The sequence below is a fragment of the Carcharhinus amblyrhynchos genome, chromosome 9 (genome assembly GCF_965287045.1).
Source record: "Carcharhinus amblyrhynchos chromosome 9, sCarAmb.v2.hapA, whole genome shotgun sequence".
NCBI classification, from domain to species: domain Eukaryota; kingdom Metazoa; phylum Chordata; class Chondrichthyes; order Carcharhiniformes; family Carcharhinidae; genus Carcharhinus; species Carcharhinus amblyrhynchos.
In genome coordinates this window covers 47,338,076-47,359,168 of record NC_137332.1, presented here as the reverse complement: position 1 = coordinate 47,359,168, position 21,093 = coordinate 47,338,076, and the positions used below count along the sequence as shown (strand labels likewise).

General features: G+C 41.7%; 1 protein-coding gene across 1 annotated transcript in view; it reads right to left on the bottom strand.

The window, feature by feature from the left end:
• Positions 1-7,483, bottom strand: part of zranb2 (zinc finger, RAN-binding domain containing 2) — a 34,045-nt gene extending 26,562 nt beyond the window's left edge. Inside the window, exons 1-2 of the mRNA XM_080195566.1 lie at positions 7,183-7,483; positions 871-923 (exon numbers count right to left, since the gene is read on the bottom strand). Coding sequence (XP_080051692.1) covers positions 871-923; positions 7,183-7,253 — 124 coding nt within the window. The 5' untranslated portion in view covers positions 7,254-7,483. The remainder of the gene's footprint in view (positions 1-870; positions 924-7,182) is intronic.
• Between the last annotated feature and the right edge of the window lie 13,610 nt (positions 7,484-21,093).

The following is a 21,093-nucleotide window of genomic DNA, read 5'->3' as shown; positions in this document are numbered from 1 at the left end:
TCATTGTAGATTAAAATAGAGCAGATACCCCAAAGTTATCAAAACAAGAAGATTTAAATGACCAATTTACTGGTAGAATGAATACACCTGGAAAACACATTAATAAAAATCCAATCCATGGCAGATAGGAAATGTCAGAAGATAACATGTGGAGCATACTTCTAAAGATAACAACTCAAATCCAATCTGCATCTATAAAGGTTGAGAAACAGATTAAGGTTCAGAACAAAATAGCATTGCTTAATTTCCCTGCCCTAATGGGAATGAAGTTAGAGCAGAAGGCACAAGAAACTTCTTTACATAGAGGTGCAAAATTGTGGAAGGAACAAAGTTTCCAGAGTTAGTATTAGAGGCAGCAACATTGAAGGTTAGGCTGGATAGATGGATGGAGAGAAAGAGGTTGAAAGGATATTGAAACAGTAAATAAATAAGATCAGAAACATGGACTTGGATTCAGTTGGCAGAATAATCTATTCTGTATCGTAACTTATGTATTTCCATGATGTTAGCATTACTTAAAATCCAGAGATCAAAATTAATATGATTTGGAAACCTACAATAGAACACTTATGTTCATGAAGTCACAGGCATGAAATCAAATTTGGCCATCACGTCCCATTGGAAAACAGTCAGCTGAAACTTAATGTTAAGGTTATTTATAGATACTGACCACCTAAGCAAAGTATTGCAAGATGCCCAAGGCACTGTGTCCTGAAAAGGATTCAATACTTGAAGGGAAGGGAAGAAAGTTGCGAAGAAAAATTAAATATTTTACCTAAACAATTGTTAAAACTCAGTCCAAATGTACAAAATGTGATAAAGTGACTAGATTTAAAGGCAGCAGCCCAAATAAAATCTAGTACCACTTACCTTTTCCACATCTGTTACAATTTGTTCTTCTTGCAAAGTTAACATTTCCACATCTAAAAAGAAAGGTAAGAACTACAAATGAAAAGCTTGCTCCCAAAGATACATTAATTCAGAAATCAATACAATTCATTTTAATAGGACTTTGGGTTATTCCTATTTTAGATGTACTAGTTAAATGCATTGGCTACGCTAAATTCTCCCTCAGTGTAACAGGACAGGCGCTAAGTATGGCAACTTCATTGCAGTGTTAACGTAAGCCTACATGTGACACAAATAAACAAACTTTAAATCTCTTTTTGGAAGTACGTTATTTTATTTCATCTGCAGACTGCTCATTAAGCAAGCTGAATACTATGCCATATCTATTTTTGTTTTTTTCATCTGTACAGAAAAAACCATTTAAACATGCATATTTTGCAGTAACATTCATTGACCTGGAAATACAGTAAGCAACTTTGTCACGATATCACATTTTTCTCTTAACAGACAAGGAAATAGTGGTAACAATTAATGGCTTCCTCTCATAAGCAGGAGTTTTAAATTTTAAAATTTAAGTCCAAAACATATGCACATTAAATTGACAACATATTTGAAGAAAAACCGTCTGCCTCTTCACAACACTGACTCTTAACAAATAATGTCTGAATACTAAACTCAAATTAACTAACGACTTGAATATATTAATACTGATTAACAATGTGATTAAAAAGTTTACAGAACTGTAACTCCATGTATAAACAGCAGAAGCTTTTATTTTTAAGGTACTTACAAAGATACTATAATGATGACAGGGAATAAATATATTTCTCCTCCAGCAATGAACAGCATATGAAATGACAATTGATCCCCAAAGTACGGAGATTTAATATATAGAACAATGGTTTAAAATGTTAGTTTCTAAAAGTGCTATAGCTGTTAAATAAATTTTCTTGGCTCGATCACTCTCCAACAATGCATTACGAACAAAAAATTCCTGTTTCTCTGCTTTTAAACCCAGCGGTTGCTCTTGTAGGATCGGAATTACCACCAACTGAACCTTTTTTAAAAAAACTCCAAATGCTGCATGGACATGAATACAAACAGGCCAAACTTGAACACAGGAGGCAGGCTGTACTCCAGATAGCTGAAGCCTAAGGTCCAGCAAAAAAACCCACAATCTAAACAGATGGTGGGTGGAGAAAGGGCAGGAGATCCAGCAGTTAACTGACAACCATAACGCACAAGGTTTCTTTAATGCAGTCAAGAACTATGGACCGAGCACCCAGTGCCCCACTCCACTGCTGGGAAAGAGTGGAAAGGTGCTCGTGAAGAAGACAGGCAATCAGCACTGAAAGGAGCACCTCCTGAACACAGGCTGTGTCTTCAACGCAAGTATCCTTGACTCGATCTCTCAGCACGCCACCTGCCAACATCTCAGCACAACACCTACCTAGCATGAGACAGAAAAGGCCAATCGAAAGCTTAAAAAAAACGTTATTAGGAGCAGATGGAATCCCTGATAAACCACTAAAAACATGGAGAAGTAGTATTGATGTGAATACATGACCTCATTTCCTTTATGTGGAAAGAAAGCAAGCCAGGAGATCTCAGACAAGCAGCAGAAGTAGCCATCTTCAAAAAAGGCGAAAATTCCAACTGCAATAACGACTGAAGAATTTCCCTGTTGTTGGCCACAGGGAAGGTCATCACAAGAGTACTCTTTGTCTTCTGCCTGTGACTGAAGAGCTCCTACCAGAGTCACAATGCAGATTCTGCCTATGAATGGGCATAATGGAAATGGTCTTCACTGTGTGGCAAACAGTACCAAGGTTGCCCCATCCCAGGCAATGAAGTATGATGCTTGTATCTGCAAAAACTTGCAGACCGAGCTCCAAGCCATCATCGTCACTGAAGCGTACAAGAGTACGGGCCTTAGACTAAACAAAGGTCCTCTAGGAGCCTGCCCCTCCACGAGATCCTGAAACTTCGTTGGCAGAATAGGCACAACCAGTGGTCCAACTCAGGCCAACACACCCAGCGCTGAAGCACTGTCCACGTTCAATCAGCTCTGCTAGTCGAGGTGCATCATCCGCTTGCCTGACAGAAGACTCCTGAAACAAGCTTTCTACTGAGAGATTTGGCATGGCAAGCCCTAGGAAGGAAAAGGAAATCCTTCAAGGACACCCTCAAAGCTTCCTTGAAAAAGTGCAACATTCCCACCGACATCTGGGACTCTCTGGCCCAAGACCACGTGAAGTGAAGAAAAAGCATTTTTGAAGGAGCTGAACATATTAAGTTTCATTGGTGAGCTAACTGAAACCAAGCGTCGACAGTAAAAGCAGCGTACAACAACCTAGGCATCCTACCCACCCGCTCCCCCAACTGTACAGAGATTGTAGGTCGCACAATGGACTCCTCAGTCACTTGATTCATTCTTGATTTGGAAGCAAGTCATCTTTGACTCCAGTACCCTTTTATCTTGCTACTCCTTCCAAAGTGCATCACCTTTCAATTTTCAAGGTTAAATTCCATCTGCTACTGATCAATCCATCTGACCAACCCATTTATGTCTTCCTTCAAACTAAGATCTTCTTCCTCACTATTAACCAGCCTGCCAATCTTCGTGCCATCTGCAAACTTACTCATCATCTCTCCCAATATTCTCCCAAAATGAGACTGCCCTTTTTATACCCAAGCTCTACCACAAAGCCTCATTTTGAAGAGTCTAAGATGTTATCCTTCCTTAGTATAATAACTGACTCCTTAATTAATAATACAACAGCCTCCCATCATGCCTTAAAATCCTACACCCTGGAATGTTAAGTTGCCAGCCCTGTCGGGAAGAATCCCAAGTCTCAGCACACGGTAGGTGGAGGGGCCTTAGGTTCTTCCTGTGATGATGGGTGATTAAAAGACGACAGTTGTTGGGATACAGATGAACAGTTTGAGCTGATAAATCATCAGCAAGATGATGCATTTGTTTAATTCTTCTGTTCACAGTGGCTTTTACCACCACCACACCTGACCATTTTCCATGGTTATTTGCCAATACCATTGTTGGATCAACTGGATGATAGTTTGTTCTTGGCAAAGTGAACAAAACAAATGTTCCAAGAAAGTACTTGCTAATTTTAGTAGTTGAATCCAGGGATCAGCTTACAATGTAATAATGTATGCATAGGGTGGGCCACTAAAAAAAAACACGCCTGGTGCTGACTGCAAATGCAATATTAATACACTAACTTAACAGTTTGAATTGTTAGGCTTCAGGTGGTCGTTCCTGCAATTTTATAATGGTTTGGGAGAAAAAAAGGCATTTGTGCAGAACAAACCGCCGTGCAATTTTAGGTAAAGTCCCACAGTTTTAAATGGGATGCAAAGAATGCAGCCACCAATAAATGCAAGCAGAGAGGTGTGTGTGGGGATGTTGTTTCTACCAGATTCTGTCTTCCCTTCTCATTCTCTGCCCACCCCATCCATCCCCAATGCAACCACTACCTGCTGGCTACCATCATATCTTACACCATATCATTAACCTTCCTTACTTCATAGCATTCCACCCCCATTCTCCCGTTGTTCAAATTGCATCTGCTTTTCCTCATGTTTTCACTTATTTCACCAAAACCCTGTATTCGCTTCCAATTTCACTTCAAAGTTTCAAAAGGTGAAAGCCTCCCTCAACTGGAAAATCACCTTCCTTAGAGGCATCAGTTGCTTTAAAACAAACCGTGCCTGTCTTTCAGTCCGTCTCACAGGTGTACACATCGTGCATTGACCTTTCAGTCAACAGCAGGACATAATTGCTGTCAAAATAGTAATTTCTCTTTCTCAAAAAAAGAGAACATTAAATGCAGACCTACAGTCTCCCAAGCAGACCATGTCTTCTTCAGCATAATATGCTTTCTATAATTGTTAGAACATAAAAACTAAACTCTCTTTTCTGACACCACTAACTGGAAAATTAAGTGGACTAGCCATATAAACGTGGTTTCTACTTGCACAGATTAAAAGCTAGGAGGAACTCACCTCCTGATTCCATGAAGCCTGTTACAATCTACAGAGCACAAGTCTAAATGTGATGGAATATTCTCCCCTGGCCTGGATGAGTGCAGCTCCAATACTCAATAAGCTTGACACCATTCAGGCAAAACAGTACGCTTGACTGGCACTCTATGTTTGTGAATGGTTTGATTTATTATTATCACATGTATTAGTATACAGGGAAAAGTATTGTTTCTTGCATGCTATACAAAGCATACCATACATCGAGAAGGAAAGGAGAGGAGCAATGGTAATGCTGTTGAATGTCAATGAGCTACAAGTTAGATTCTCTCTTGTTGAAGACGATCATTATCTGGCTTTTGCGTACCATTAATGTTACTTGCCACTCATCAGACCATGGATCACGCTGTCATGAACATTACTGAACACTATGCAATCACTGGCGATGACGTCAGAAACTCTTAAATTCCCTCTTTTGGAAAGTATCTGAAAACCTCTATGATCAAGCTTTTGATCTTCTGCCACCATCCTAACATTCCACTTCTACTCTTAATATTATGGTTGAGAGAATATCATTGATGAGGCTGTTAAAAATGGTGGGGTCTGAGGCATTACCCTGAAGTAATGATCTGGAATTGAGATGATTGACCTCCAACTACCACAACCAGCAGCAGCGCTCAAGTTCCTTCCAATCATTCAAATGTTACCTTGATGTGTCATCAGCAGTCCCTCTTGCCTCCCCTCTCGTGTTCAGCTCTTTTGTCCATGTTCAATGACAGTTTTTTGGAAATGCAGTACCCTATTTGCATACAGCAAACTCCCAAAAAACAGCAACATGAGAATAATCAGTTTTGTGTTGTTTGAGGCATTAACATTGACCTGAACACTACAGATTGGCCCCTGGCTTTCCTTTGAAATAGCTCACTTGAGGGGGGCTATTCAGGAGAGAGCAGAGGCACAGTGGTTAGCACTGTTGCCTTTCAGCATCTGGTGTTGTGAGACTTCTTACTGTGTTTACCCCAGTCCAATGTCAGCACCTCCACATTATGCCTCACAGCACCAGGGACCCAGCCTCAATTCCTGCCTTAGGTGACTGTGTGGAGTTTGCATGTTCTCTCCACATCTGTATGGTTTCCTCCAGGTGCTCTGGTTTCCCTTCCTTGTCCAAAGATGTGTCAGTTAGGTTGATTGAGCGTGCCAAATTGCCCCTTAGTGTTCCAAAATATATAGGTTGGGAATTAGCAGGATAAATATGTGGGGTAATGGGGTACAGCCTGGCTAAGAGTCAATGGAGACTGGATGGGCTAAATGGTCTCCTTCTGCACTGTAGGGATTCTATGAATGAGTACTATCATTTGAACACTCTCAGTTGCTGATAGGGATATTTCAATTAGCTGTAAATCATTCAGTTGGGAAGTTGAGGTTCTGGTAGAAATTTATAAAGCGCAGCTACGGGGACGTTGAATGAAGATCATACTGATCTCATGTATCGATTCCCCACCCATCAAAACACTAGTTATCAAAGCCAAAGCAAGTAACAGGTGAGGAACTACATGATGCCAAACCATTAATACCTTAAGATGATAACTTCTCCATAAGAAAAATGACTAACAACAACTATTAAGCATTGTATGTATACTGTGTGTTCACGTTCAAGATTGTTAAAAAAATTATGCTACAGCATCAAGACGTCCAAAAGTTTCAGTGATGACAACACTTCTTTGTTATCATTACTTTCAATTTTGCCGTCAGTTCACAACAAGAAAGGAATCAAAAATACACCACATCGCGAACTTTTAAAGGCCCAGTAAAATTGTAAGTTAATTGTAAATGAGTCAGGCCATAATCAAACACGGCGAGGAGAAACAAGCATAGCTCGGCTTTGCAAAAATTGGCAAGCGTTAGAAGCAGAATTTTTAAAAAGTAACTCAATGACACGGCGACACTTTTAAGAGATCGGGGCCGAAGAACCCACGGATAACAGAGCAAAGGGGCTCAGGGTACCTGAAATACGGCGAACACTTTAGGACGTAGCGTGCACCATAAATCCCGCTGAAGAGTACAGATGAGATAGATTCCTGCCTGAACGGCGAATGTTATCAATTAAAATAAATATGGAATCAAAAATAAAGCCAGCTGGAGGAGGAATCGTTGGGCTGACAGCGCGGTTTCTGCCTCAGTGAGCGGAGCGGGGCCTGATGTCCACGTTCTCCCCTCACTCACTGGGCCTACGTCTGAGTGCAGACATCAGCGCGGCTCCCAGCCCCCCAGCCCTCAGCAGCACCATTATTGTTACTACTACTACTCTTATTACTACTTCAGTCCTCTTACTTTTTATCGGGACAAATCCAGTCCCCGTCGCTGACGCGAAAGCTTTTCGCCGACATCTTTTCCGCCTCCATTGAAGAGGCCGGGGATGGAGACACGCACACACACACACAGAGGGAGGGGATGAGAAGCTGCGGCCGGCTCAGCGATCACTCAGACGGCGACACAAAAACTTTCTCCAGCAGCTCTAACTCTCTCGCCCTCTTTCCCGATGTGTTTGTGACTGTGGGGGTGTGTTTTTTTTTAATCTTACATTCACCAACGCCCCCCTCAGCGCCTGCACACCCCAGCTCCGGCCTACCGCTCGCACAGCCTCCCGGGATACTGGAGGACCTCAACTCCAGGCCCTGATTGGCTGACTCACCCTAGCCCTGCACTCCCTGTGTTTAAAGGGACAGAAAGTCTTGCTGGCAGTTGCTCAACCTTGCATTCATCAACATGTTGTACATATATGCAAAAACAAAATTCACTTTTAAAATTGAACGTTTATAAGTTCATCAGACTTTGAACTTCTTTCTGCTCTTGCCTGTATTATGTAAAACATGTTTTTTTTGAAGGGAGTTGAGTGTTTTTAGTCGGTCGGTCCTGGGGAAGTTTGCCTCCTTGTGTTCCAGCAAAATTATAAAACGAATCATTGAATCCTGGCAATGCAGAAGGAGGCCATTCAGTTCAGCGAGTCTGCACGGACCACAATCCTACCTGGGCCCTATCCCCGTAACCCAATGTATTTACCCTGCCAGGCCCCTGACATTCAGGGTCAATTTACCATGGCCAATCAACCTAACCCACACATCATTGGAGTTGAAAACAAAAGCTTATCTACAAAAGTGGCTGAAACACATCCTTTACAATAAATATCCCTCAAACTATTTGATTGATTGTTCCAATAAAATTTGGGCCTTTTGTTGCAAAAAGGTTATTCTTTTTATCTTAATTTTTTAACAACATGGTATAGATTCATGAATCTCTACAGTGCAGAAGGAGGCAATTCAGCCTATCAAATCTGCACTGACCACAATCCATCCCAGCCCCATCCCTGTAGCCCCACATATTTACCCTGCTAGTCCCCCTGACACAAAATGTCAATTTAGCATGGCCAATCAACCTAATCTGCACATGTTTCAGGCTGTGGGAGGAAACCAGAGCACCTGGAGGAACCCCACACAGACACAGGGAGAATGTGCAAACTCCACACAGACAGTGATCTAAGCTGGGAATCAAACCCAGGTCCCTGGCGCCATGACGCAGCCGTGCTAACCACTGCCACTGTGCCACCCTGCTATAGAATACTTATATATTTGACTGCAAGATTAATGCAACAACTCCCATTCTGTTTGAAAGTCACAGATATCCTAATTTTCACATGACAGAATTAAACTGCTCACTACTGCTCCTTCTAGCATCAATGTTTATAAGGTAAAATATAGTGCAAACAATGTTATTAGATTTAGTAGAGAACACAAACCTGGTACTTTTTTTCTTGTTGTCAAGTAAACACCTGTAAGCTGTAAGAAGTAGGATACGCCAAGGAGTCATTAAAATGTCAGAGGAGATAATATAGATAAGATAGGGGAAAATGGTGTAAAACCAATTGAATAAGACTTCCGAAACTCATGGAAGATGGATAATGTCAAGGTGGGCTTTCACCCCCAAGGTTTAAACGAAGAACTTGACAAACCATTGGACATTTCATACCAAGAGCTTCTATAGGACAATAAGACTGTCAATATTACAACTCAGGTCCACACCTGAAAGCATATTAATGATGATGAAAAATGATAACCTATACTACAGTTGGAAGAATGTAACTTGGCTTGGCATCACACATGTGAGGACCCACAATCAACATTGGACTAATCATCCATTGGTGGATGTATGAATATCATTTGGTACATTATCAATGTAATATCCGCATTAGAGTGTATCAGAGAAAGAAAAGAGAATGTGACTGGTGGGTTTCTTTGTCCTCATTGGGTATGCTCTCCAACAGAGTTCTTGGGATGGAGAAAATGGCGTGTAATGTCTTTCTCTATCCACACAACTAACTTTTCCGAAGCTTGCTCCCATGAGAACTTTTGTTTTTTGTGCAGGATTCTTGAACATGTGAAAAACAAGGCTGGGAAGATGCTAAAAAGCAAGATGCTCATATTCTCTGTGGCTTTAAATTACATTCTCCAAAGTCCTGGTAAAGCCCTTTAGGAAATCTCACCACCCCACTCCAAAAGCTGGTTCCTGGTGAAAGAAAGGAAACATTCTTTAGAACTGCTTTCTAGGTCAGGGGAGAGTTGATGAATGAACTTACCAGAGGCTGAGGAGACAGAAGAATTGGGCAGCTGGAAAAGGAGTGAGGAGGCATTACAGGGTCAACAGCAGCACAATTACACTGTTATAGTTAAGTGTTCGCATTGGAAATACGGTAAATTGAATGACAACAGGGACTTGGACAAAAACTGCATGCCTATTTACGACATCTGTTTCCTTCCTGACTTTTTAAAAAAATTATCCTTTCATAGGATGTGAGCATTGTTGGCCAGGTTGGTACTTATTTCCCTTCTCAGTTGCCCTTCAGAAGGTGGTGGTGAGCTGCCTTTTTGAACTGCTGCACTCCATGTGATGTAGGTACACCCACAGTGCAGTTAGGGAGGGGGATCCAGGATTTTGACCCAGCGACAGTAATGGAACAGCGATATATTTCCAAGTTAGGATGGTGTATGGCTTGGAGGGGAATCTCCAGTGGTGGTATTCCCCTGCATTTGCTGCCCTTGTCCTTCTCAGTGTTCGAGTGTGCAGGTTTGGAAGGTTCTGCGGAGAGAAACTTGATGAATTCTGCTGTGCATCTTGCAGATGGGACATACCACTGCCACTGTGCATCACTGGGGGAAAGGAGTTAATGTTGGTGGATGGAGTGCCAAACAACTGGGTACTTTGTCTTGGATGGTGTTGTTGAAACTGCACTCATACAGGCATACTATGAAATTTTTGTTAAACTTATATTTTCAACTTTTATTGGTCCATATTTACTGAGTTTTGCCTATGTAAATTTGTCAAACCAAAGTCAAACAAAGAATAAAGAGCAAAGGAAATTACAGCAGAGGCCCTTCAGCGACCAGAATTGAACACTATATTCCAATTGCAGCCTAATTAAGGTTCTATAAACCTGCAGCATGACATGCCAATTTTTAATGCCCCGGCTGATGAAGGCAAGCATGCCTTCTTGATTACCTTCTCCACCTGTGTTGCCACTTTCAGTGATCGGTGTACCTGTATACCCAGATCCCTCTGTGTATCAATACTCTTAAGGGTTCTGTCATTTACTGTATAGTTCCTCTCTTTATTAGACTTTCCTAAATGCATTGCCTCACATTTGTCCAGATTAAACTCCATCTGTCACTTCTCTGCCCAAATTTCCAATCGATCCATATCCTAGTGGTATGGTGACTTAGTGAAACTGCAGTTGTCATTTTGAATGGAATTACAGTCAAGGTATGTTTTGTGTTGATTATTTATCCTTTGTCTAAGATATAAATTCTAAAATCATGGCAATTTCTTTACTCTAATCAAGTGATTTTGTCTTACTATTGCCTCATCCACTGGTATTTTCTCGATGTGCCCACATGTCATGTGTGATGACAGACCAGGAAGCAGCTATTTCCATTCTCCAGGACAGGATTATTATGTACTTCAATTTAAAATGCTACGAAGGTTTAGAAAATGATTTGTTATTGATTTGCAGTGCCTTTCATGACAAATTTCTCAAAATTAAAGCTTGTGTAGTGGCTGGGTAATATTCTGAAATATGAAGGGGCAAGGACATTTTTTTAAAAACTTGTAATTCTTTGAGGAATTTCATTCCATTTGGAAGGACAGCAGTTACATTGGCAGGTGTAAAGAATACATGGAGTTGCAGTTTCTGGAAAGCCAGATAAGAAGAAGGCAGTTTGCAGAAATCCTTACTTTCCCAACCAGAATTGTAAGCTTGGAAAAGTATACTAAATAGGTTAAACTTGTCAAGGGCATTTGTCATAAGACTGTGCAATTACCAGAACAGGATTTGCATCATATTGCTACAGCTGAAACTATATCACCTGTTGCAGCCTAAGTCACAGTGGACCTGAATTTTATCATCAGCTTTTTATAGATTGTAACTCAGTGTATATGTAACACCTGTCAATCTCTCATTCTTGAATGTTTCTTAAGAAGGTGACTGATAAGTTATATTTCCTTTGGACAAATGGAATCATCAGGATAAGTCTCCAAGTTCATTCAGATTGAGGGCTTCTCCAAGTCCAGAGTTTCATTGTACTCACATCGCCCTGAATGACCGAATTGCTCTCATGAGTTACAAGACCTTAATGGTCACTGATGTGTGACTACAGTAGTGCATCTGGAAGGTCTATAGCTGTATTCCCAGCAACCACCATCATGCACAATCTTGCATTCCTCCCTCCCCCTCTGTACAACAAGTGAGGCTGGTTGCATGGGGGCAAGAATATTTGGCTTATGACTTCACACAGGAAGCCGAACTGCATTAATATCAAAACTGTAGTTAACAAGAGCCATCATTAAGCAGACCATTGGAGCTCACTGGCAACTATTCCACAGATGGGTCTACATGTGGCCCAGACATATGATGGGAGTTTCCATGCCCCCACAGCATGTTTCACCATGGCAGAGATGGCCCACCATTGACTGGCAGCAAGATTTTCTGATTTTGTTGCTGTCAATGGGGTTTTCCGTTCTATAGGCTACCGGGAAACCCGCAGGAGAGTGGGTGGAAACTCCTGGCATTGGTGTCTCATATGACCTTGATTTGTTCTGTGCTGCATAATGTTTCTCTATGCAGGCACAATGCAAGGAGTAACCATAAGACAAGGATTATTAGAATGATCAGCCGTGATCGGGGGCCAGGTGGCCTTCTTCTGATCCTAATTCAAATGTTCATAGGATGTGGAAGAGAACGTGGATAACTTGGTGAATAATAAAGAAACTAGTGCACTTTGGCAAAAGCTCATTGAACAGCATTGTATATGAATAATCCCACCTCCTCAACATAAGTTATGTCCAACATTTGTCCTCGTCAAACTCCTAATAAACTGTATCTATAAGCATTGCTATTTGAGTCATTTGACATTATAGGGTTATTACTACTACTACTACAAGAAGAACTAGAGTTTTCTGAGAGATTTATTATATTATTGACTTCCACAAATGCCTTCAAACTAATCATCACATTAGCTAGAGCCCATAGTGTCTGCTTTAAGTGAGAGGAAGATAGGACCAGGATATTGAAACCCTCAAACCTTTTCAGCCATTCAACTTTTAAAATTTGTGTATTGGATGTGGGCGCCATTAGTTAGAACAACATTTATTGCCCATCCCTACTTACCCTTGAGAAGAATTAGGTTATGGCTGATCTGTATCTTAACTTCTTATGTCTGTCCCTGTAGCCCATTAATACATCTATGCAACAAAATTGGATCAATCTCAGTTTTGCAACTGTTAATTAATCTAGCCTTAACAGCTTTTTGATGGATGCTGTTCTAGATTTCCGCTTCACCATTTGATGAAATATTTTCTGATATCACCCTGAACACCCTGCACTAAAGTTGAAGATATATGCCCCCTCTTCTGGATTGTTTTACTGGGAAATACTACTGACCACAGTGTGATGTAAAGAGGCACATGACGAGATTAGGGTCGGTTGGGGACTCCGCAGAGACTTGTGTAGAAGCAAGCATGGAGTTGCTGATATCTTGGGTTATAAACTGTATACAGGTACATAATGATATGTTATCCATAAACACTCAATGTTCAACCATACCAGGTTCAGAACTTCTTCATGAACAGGCATATAACATACAATATGGTGGCAGCTAAGGGAAAAGGCCAGAATCTCAGAGAAGCTGGAGTAAAAATTCAAACATTAGGAAACTAAAGGAACAGTATTCTTACCTGATTAAAAGTACTTGAAGTGAAGACACAGAAGAAGGTTATCTGAAAGAAACTCCTTTGCAGAATTGGAAGCAGAAATGCAGAATAAAACATTCCACTGTGCAACTGAGGACTCCACAAGATCTCATGATGCTCCATTGTGAATGCCCACGGAATGAAGAATCCAAGTTTCCAGCAGGGATGAAGAAAAAGTTTAGTTCTAAGCCAAGGCAAGTTTAATTAAAAAAAAACTTAGAACATTCCTTTTCTGAAGGTGGCCTGTCTGGGTTCAGAATCGGTGCCATACCATGTGGGAGGCAAGTTCGCTGTAAGAAGGGAAAAACTGGAAGTGGTAGGTTTAAAACTACAGCAGGGAATTGATTGTAAAATATTCAGCTTGCAAATATGTGGCAAGTGTGGGGAGGCATTTGCTGAGGTGACATCTTGAAAACCTTCACATCATTTAAAGCTCTACTCACCTGAATTTTAAAGCAACCACGAGCAACAATTCAACAACACTAGATCGTTTTGGGATGATCCAAGCGCCAGACCAAACACAAAATTGGGAACTTGGATAGAAAAGATTCTTAAAACTGATAACTTCAGGGTTAGATAAAATGACAGAAGCTAAACAGGTAAATGCATTACTTTATTTAGTAAGTCTGATATTCAAAAGTATTATTGCAAAGCAAGAAATAAATGAATCTTCAAATAAATTTGATGACGTTCTAAAATCATACAATACATATTTTAATCTGAGAAGCAAAACATTTGAGAGAGAGTGAAATTCAACAAACGCGTCCAATAGGCTGGAAAACTGGTTAATTCTTTTAGAAATAAATTATGCAGATTAGTTGAAGGCTGTGATTACGGTGACCTTAAGACAGAACTCATAAAGGGCAGAATTGTTGTTGAAGTGTCATACTGCGGCTCAAGGAAGGTCTAACTTGTAAGGGTGGAAAACCCAGAGCTCAGACACTCTCCAGTTCCCCATTAACTGGATGGTGTCACAGGGGCTCTATCTTCCTGTAGCCTGAGACAATCAACCTCACTGTTAACCACCTGGCCAATTTTTGTGTCATCCGCAAATTTACTAATCCTATCCCCCCCATAGTCATCTATGTGACAATCTATAGATTGTGAGGAAGGGTGTTAGATTGTGAGGAAGGGTGTCATAGTCTGCAGGGAGACTTAGATAGGTTGCAGAGCTGGGCCGAGAGGTGGCGGATGGAATTTAATGCGGAGAAGTGTGAGGTAATTCACTTTGGTAGGAGCAACAGATGTGTCGAGTATAGGGCTAACGGGAGGACTTTGAATAGTGTGGATGAACAGAGGGATCTAGGTGTGTGTGTACATAGATCCCTGAAAGTTGGGAATCAAGTAGATAAGGTTGTTAAGAAGGCGTACGGTGTCTTGGCGTTTATTGGTAGGGGGATTGAATTTAGGAGTCGCAGTGTAATGTTGCAACTGTACACTACTCTAGTGCGGCCGCACTTGGAGTACTGTGTGCAGTTCTGGTCCCCGCATTACAAGAAGGATGTGGAGGCGTTGGAGAGGGTGCAGAGGAGGTTTACTAGGATGTTGCCTGGTATGGTGGGGAGGTCCTATGAGGAGAGACTGAGGGATTTAGGGTTGTTTTCGTTGGAAAGAAGGCGGCTAAGAGGGGATCTTATTGAAACATATAAGATGATTAGAGGTTTAGATAGGGTGGATAGTGATAGCCTTTTTCCTCGGATGGAGAAAGCTAGCACGAGGGGGCATGGCTTTAAATTAAGGGGGGGTAGCTACAGGACGGATGTCAGGGGTAGGTTCTTTACCCAGCGGGTGGTGAGGGATTGGAATGCCCTGCCTGCTGCAGTTGTAAATGCGTCTAGTTTGGGGGCGTTTAAGAGATCTCTGGATAGGTTTATGGACGAAAAGGGATTGGTATAGGCTAGTGGGTCATTGTTTTTGTAACTGGTCGGCGCAACATCGTGGGCCGAAGGGCCTGTTCTGCGCTGTAATGTTCTATGTTCTATGTTCTATGTTCTATGTCATTTATATAAATATCAAATAGTAGAGGATACAGCACGGATTACTTTAGTATGCCACTGGACACTGTCTCCCAGTCACTAAAGCAGTCTCCTGTCATCACCTTCTGTCTCCTACAACTAAGCCAATTTTGAATCCACTTTATGAAATTACCCTGTATCCCATTTGCCTTCTTTATAAGTCTTCCACGGGGGATCGTGTCAAAATCTTTGCTGAAATCCACATAAACTATGTCAACTGTACCACTCTCATCTACACACCTGGTTATCTCCTCAAAATAAACTATCAAATTTGTTAGGTATGACCTCCCTCTGATGAAGCCATGCTGACTATCCCGATCAAATCTTGCTTCTCCAAGTGAAGATAGATCCTCTCTTTCAGAATTTTCTATAATAGTTACCCTATAACTGGCGTGAGACTCACTGGTCTGTAGTTTCCTGGTTTATCTCTACAACTCTTCTTAAATAGCTGAACCACACTAGCTGTTCTCCACTTGTCCGGCATCTCTTCCAAGGCAGGAGGGGAATTAAAAGTTTGGGTCAGAGCCCCTGAAATCCATTCCATTTCCTCCTATAATAGCCTGGGACACAATTCATCTAGACTTGGAGATTTGTCCACTTTTAAGGCTGTCAACACCTCCCATACCTTGTCCTTCCCTATGTCAATTTGTTCAAATACCCGACATCACTTTCCATGAGTTTCATATCTTCATCCTCATTCTCTTGGGTGATGGATGTGAATTATTCATTCAATACTCTACTGATGTCCTCTGGTTCCACACATAGATTGCCCCATTGATCCTTGTGGGCCCCACTTTTTCGCGGGTTATCCTCTTCTCATTGATATACTTACAGAATATCTTGGCATTTTCCCTAGTTTTACCAGCCAGAGCTTTCTCATATACCCTCTTTGTTCTCCTAATTGCTTTCTTAAGCTCCACCCTGCACTTTGGGCACTCCACTAATGCCTCTGCTGATCTGCTCCCCTTGAGCCTGCAAAAAAAGCCTCTCTTTTCCTTTTCATTGTATCCTGATTATTTCTGTCCATTCATGGTTCTCTGGGCTGGTTACTTCTAATAACCCTATTAATTGGGGCCTGTACCCTCTTCAATCCCTTTTTGAATGGCACTCCCCACCCCACCTCAACCCCCCACTGCCACTGCATTTTTGTAGCTGTTCCCAGTCTACTTTGGCCACATCCTGCCTTATCTTACTGAAATAAATTCTTCCCCAATCCAAAACCTTTTTTTGCAACTTGGCTATTTCTTTATCCATAACAAGCTTAATTTGTACCATGCTATAGTTGCTATCACTAAAATGCTCCCCCACCACCACATGAACCGTCTGTTCAGCTTCATTCCCAGAATTAGGTCCAGCACTGCAATGTCCCTTGTTGGACCCTTTACATATCGACCTAAGAAGCTCTCGTGTACACTTTTCAAGAAATCTACTCAATTCTAGCTCTTAATACTATGTCTATCCCAATTAATGTTGGGAAAGTTGAACTCATCTAATATAATTGACCTACTGTTTTTTGTTTTTATACACCTCAGCGAATTATGTACATATTTGCTCCTCAATATCCCGCTGACTGTCTGAGAGTCTGGAATAACACCTAGCCCCTTTTTTATTTCTTAGTTCTATCCTCAAAGTTTCCTTCGATGCCCCCTTTAAGATAATGGGCGGAATTTTATAAGAAAAATTCTAAGTGTCTAGCTAGCATTAAGATCAGAGAGTTGCAAGTCTGTTTTTTGGGTGAGTTTTGTTTCTAGTATTATGCACTTGAGTTCATGAAAAAATGGGTTAGACTGTTTCTAGCTACTGGAGACAATGGGTGAGGCTGAATTCACCAGCCAGCCTGATCAGGCAACAGACAAAGTTTTTGTGCATGTGCAGACTTCTGTGGCCTGCACGTGCGTAATACTACCCAGCACAGGCCTGACAGAGAGAAAGAAATATGTCAGGCCTCTGCTGCTGGAGCCAGCCCCAACTCATTCGCTACCTCCCAGCCCCCCGCAATCACGTGGGACCGTGGTTGATCATGAGCCCCACACTGCCCAAAAAATAGCCCACACCAACCCCTCACCACCCAGACTGATCACGCCCTCCCCTACCAATCGCAGGCAGAGCAGTAGCAGCCTCCTCCCTCCACTGATTGCAGACAGAGTGGGCAGTGGACACCCGTCTCTCCCCATCCACATGGTCTCCCTATCCCTCCCCTATCGGGCCGCCCTGACTTGGCCCCACCTATCCAAGCCCTGCCCTCATAGGCCCCGCCACTCCAGACTATGTCCCATAGACTCTGCCACTCCAGGTTCATCCCCATAATCCCCAGTCAGGCCCCAAAAGGCAGTGCCAATGTGCCCAGTAGGCATTGCCAAGGTGCCAGGCTGGCACAACCAAAGGGACATCCTCCTTGATCTCGACCTCTCCAGTAGAACCAGAGGCAATGGCCTCTGGTTCTACCAGTGAGGGCAACACGACTATTCCCTGTTCATGAAGAGCAGGTGTTTTCCTTGCCAGAGAGAACCTCTCCTGGCGAGGCCACAAAGGCAAGTGAATCTTTACGATTGAGCACTGGGCTCCCTAAGCAGATGTAAATGATCATTTAAATAATGTATTCAATCTCCTGCTGGACATGGGCAAGAGGCTGATCGCACTGGAAATCTGGTGCCAGTAAGATTGTGAGAGCCGAGAAATCAGGTGTGATCTTGATTTCACGGCTCTCGTGCAAATTTACTGGCTTACTCTGCCTGTTGATGGGCCAGGCAAGCTGATAAAATCATGGCCATCATCTCTCTTTACGACAGTAATTGACTCCTTAACTGATAATGCAGTGCTTCCTCCTCTTTTATCAGCTCCCCTGTCTCCCCTGAAGATTTCATATCCAAGAATGTTGAGCTGCCAATCCTGCCCATCCCTCAACCATATCTCTGCAACAGCTACCATATCACAATTTCATGAGTCAATCCACATCCTTAATTCATCTGTTTTATCTACAATAATCCTGGCATTAAAGTAGAGGCTATCCAACTTTGCCTTACTCCCTTGAAACTCAATATAGTTGTACTTCCTTTGGCTTGATTGTTTTACTTTATTATGTTGTGTCCCTACTCTGCAAACAGCCTATGTCCCCTTCCTCTGCCGAATTAGTTTAAACCCCTCCATAATGTTCAAACGTCCTTTCCCATGCTGTAACTGATGGATGTTTCTACGATTCTAAGAAATACAAAAGCAGTTCTGATGCTGGGGTGCCAGTGAGATTGGCAAAATCCAGGCCAATGTTCCAGCTCAATGTCCTTTTTAGCAGAACCACTTTTTTTTACTATTTTGGACTCTATCAATATGGTTCAGATTTTCTCTTGTGCAGATTGGTTTGCCCCAACTCAAACAGTGTACCAGGACTCCAATGCTAGGTTCCCAGCATAGCATTTGGGTCTTCAACCTACAATATAGGGCAGGACTTTATGCTCTCTGCGTCGTGTTCTCAGCAGCAGAGACAACATTCTAATGGCCAGGGATGGGATCTTCTGATCCCACAGCTGTCAACAGGGTCTCCGGCTGTTCGCACTCTCCGCCACTTATGAACCCATGACAGGGGGTCACCATCAGTGGGACTATAGGACCCCACCAGCCAGAAAATCCCATTGCCTTCACTTCCTTTGAAGCAGCCAAACAATTTACTGGGTTGTATCAAGAGACAGTCGTCCTTCACAACATTCTCAAAGCAACTAGGGATGAACAATAATTAATGTCATGCACAGTGATGCCAGATCTGAGAAACACATTGATAAAAGACGTGGGTTTTATTCAATACTTCCCTTACACCCACTGTACAATGGGGCTATTTATTCTATGTTAACAATTCAGTTTGTGCCGTTTCATCTGCTGAAAATTTATGACCTGAAACCTTAATTCTCTCTATGGATGCTGCCAGGCCAACTGATCATTTCAGCATTTTCTTCTTGTATTCAAGATTTCCATCATCCACACTATTTTGCTTGTAATACTATTTGTTTGTGCTGATGCCAGATGCCACCTAGTGTATGAAAGGACCAACTATTCAATACTGCATTTACTACTGTATAAAGGAACTGCTTATTTGGCAGTGCATTTACTACTACCATGTAAAAGGGGCAATTACTCAGTACTGAACTCAATACTGGTGTATAAAGAAGTCATTTATTCAGTACAGTAATTGATTCATCTGTATAAAGGGACTGTTTATTCAGCACTGGACTCTATTACTCCACAGAACGACCAATTATTCAGTGCCACATAAGTACTATTGCGTAAAGGGACTATTTATTCAGTGTTACTGTAAAAGCTACTGTATAATTAATCAGTTTATCCTCAAACCTCAGAGCTACCATATAAAGGGACCATTTTTTGAAAACATTGATACAATTATGTTCTGCTTTCATTCTGTTGGAATTGAGCAGATAGTAAATCACAAAATTGCTGTATTTTTCTGTCACAATGCAAGAATTTTCTTGCATAAGGGATTAAAGATGAATGGAATCTCTGTTTGGTTATCCACAAAGACAGATGAGCTAACGTGGCCGTAGCAATTTATGTATAAAGGGTCTAATTATTCAGTCTTTCCTTGAGACCTGTTGTCCAATGGTGTCATTTGTTCAACGTTACGCTCATATTCCGGAGTTCTTTCTTGCCATCTGTACATAAGAACAGGTGTTTGAATGCTTGAATTAGGCCATGGCACGTTTCCCAAACCCTATTTGTGATGTCAATTTTAAAGTGACTCACATCAAATTTGGCTGTTGTCATTGGTGGGATCTTCCAGTCCTGCCAATTGTGAACCTTGGCCATGCGTCTCCCGGCAGTGGGGTGTGCATAGAATGGGAAGCACTGTTAACAATGGTGGAAGCAGAAGTGAAACACGCCACAGAATATCTCACCCATTGTTTAATAATGCATTCAAACCTGGGAATGGTTGCATCTTCATGCACACACAAGCGCACAATAAGAAAAAGCAAAGAGGATTTTTTTATAACAATACATAACTTAACTAAAAAACACAGGTATGGATATCAGTTTTCTCAATTGCCAGAGTCTAGGAAGTCACTGCCCATTGAGGATTTCTTTTTGGAGGAGTTACAGTTTTGGCGAGTTCAGCTGGCTAAAGCAGGAATAGCAGGACTACTCTAAAGTTGACGGTGAGGCAGCAAGATGAGGTTGATGCAAGCTATTGGTCAGCCTGAAGTCCTGCTGCGGTGTCTGCAGGACAGAGATGAAACAGCAGGCTGAGTTGCAAGTTGAGAAATGTAATATTGAAACTTTCTAAAAGCCCCAAGTTTAAATCCAGTGATGTTGTCGATTAGTCAGTTGTACGTGGCCAAGCAATTTCTGTGTTTCTGGTCAAAATCCATTGTTCACCCCAGGAGATAGATGATGACTATTAGCATATCTGCAGGTATAATGAGTTTTGATAGTTTTCACTTTGTTATAGGACCAGGCTGGGGAGACAGATCATCTGCTGTTCCCCCGTTTCATTAATTGTAATGTGCGTTCAGAATGAGAGGTGAGAGTTAAGCTTTTATCATGTAACTGTTATTGGAAATTTCCAGAAGCTGGAGCCAAATTGTGAATCGTGTGATCTGTAGCTGCCTTTTTTGTTCAATTTAAATAGACAGGAGGTAAGATTCAATTTCAACAGTTTATGATCTTTTCATATCTTCAGGATTTGACATTCATCCTTATTGTTTAAAGTGTTATTTAATCAATGGCACTCTCAGATCTACGAAGGGGCTGTTTATTCAATGGTGCCATTAGTCAACTTCTCAACCCCACAATATTGAGAAACTATTTAATCAGTAGTGACTGATGAGCTACTGAATAATGGGACTATATATTCAGTGCTCTCCAAACCCCAATGACATGAAAAGGGGTTTCAGCAGCATATGGGCAGATGTGGGCAATGCTACTCATTTGA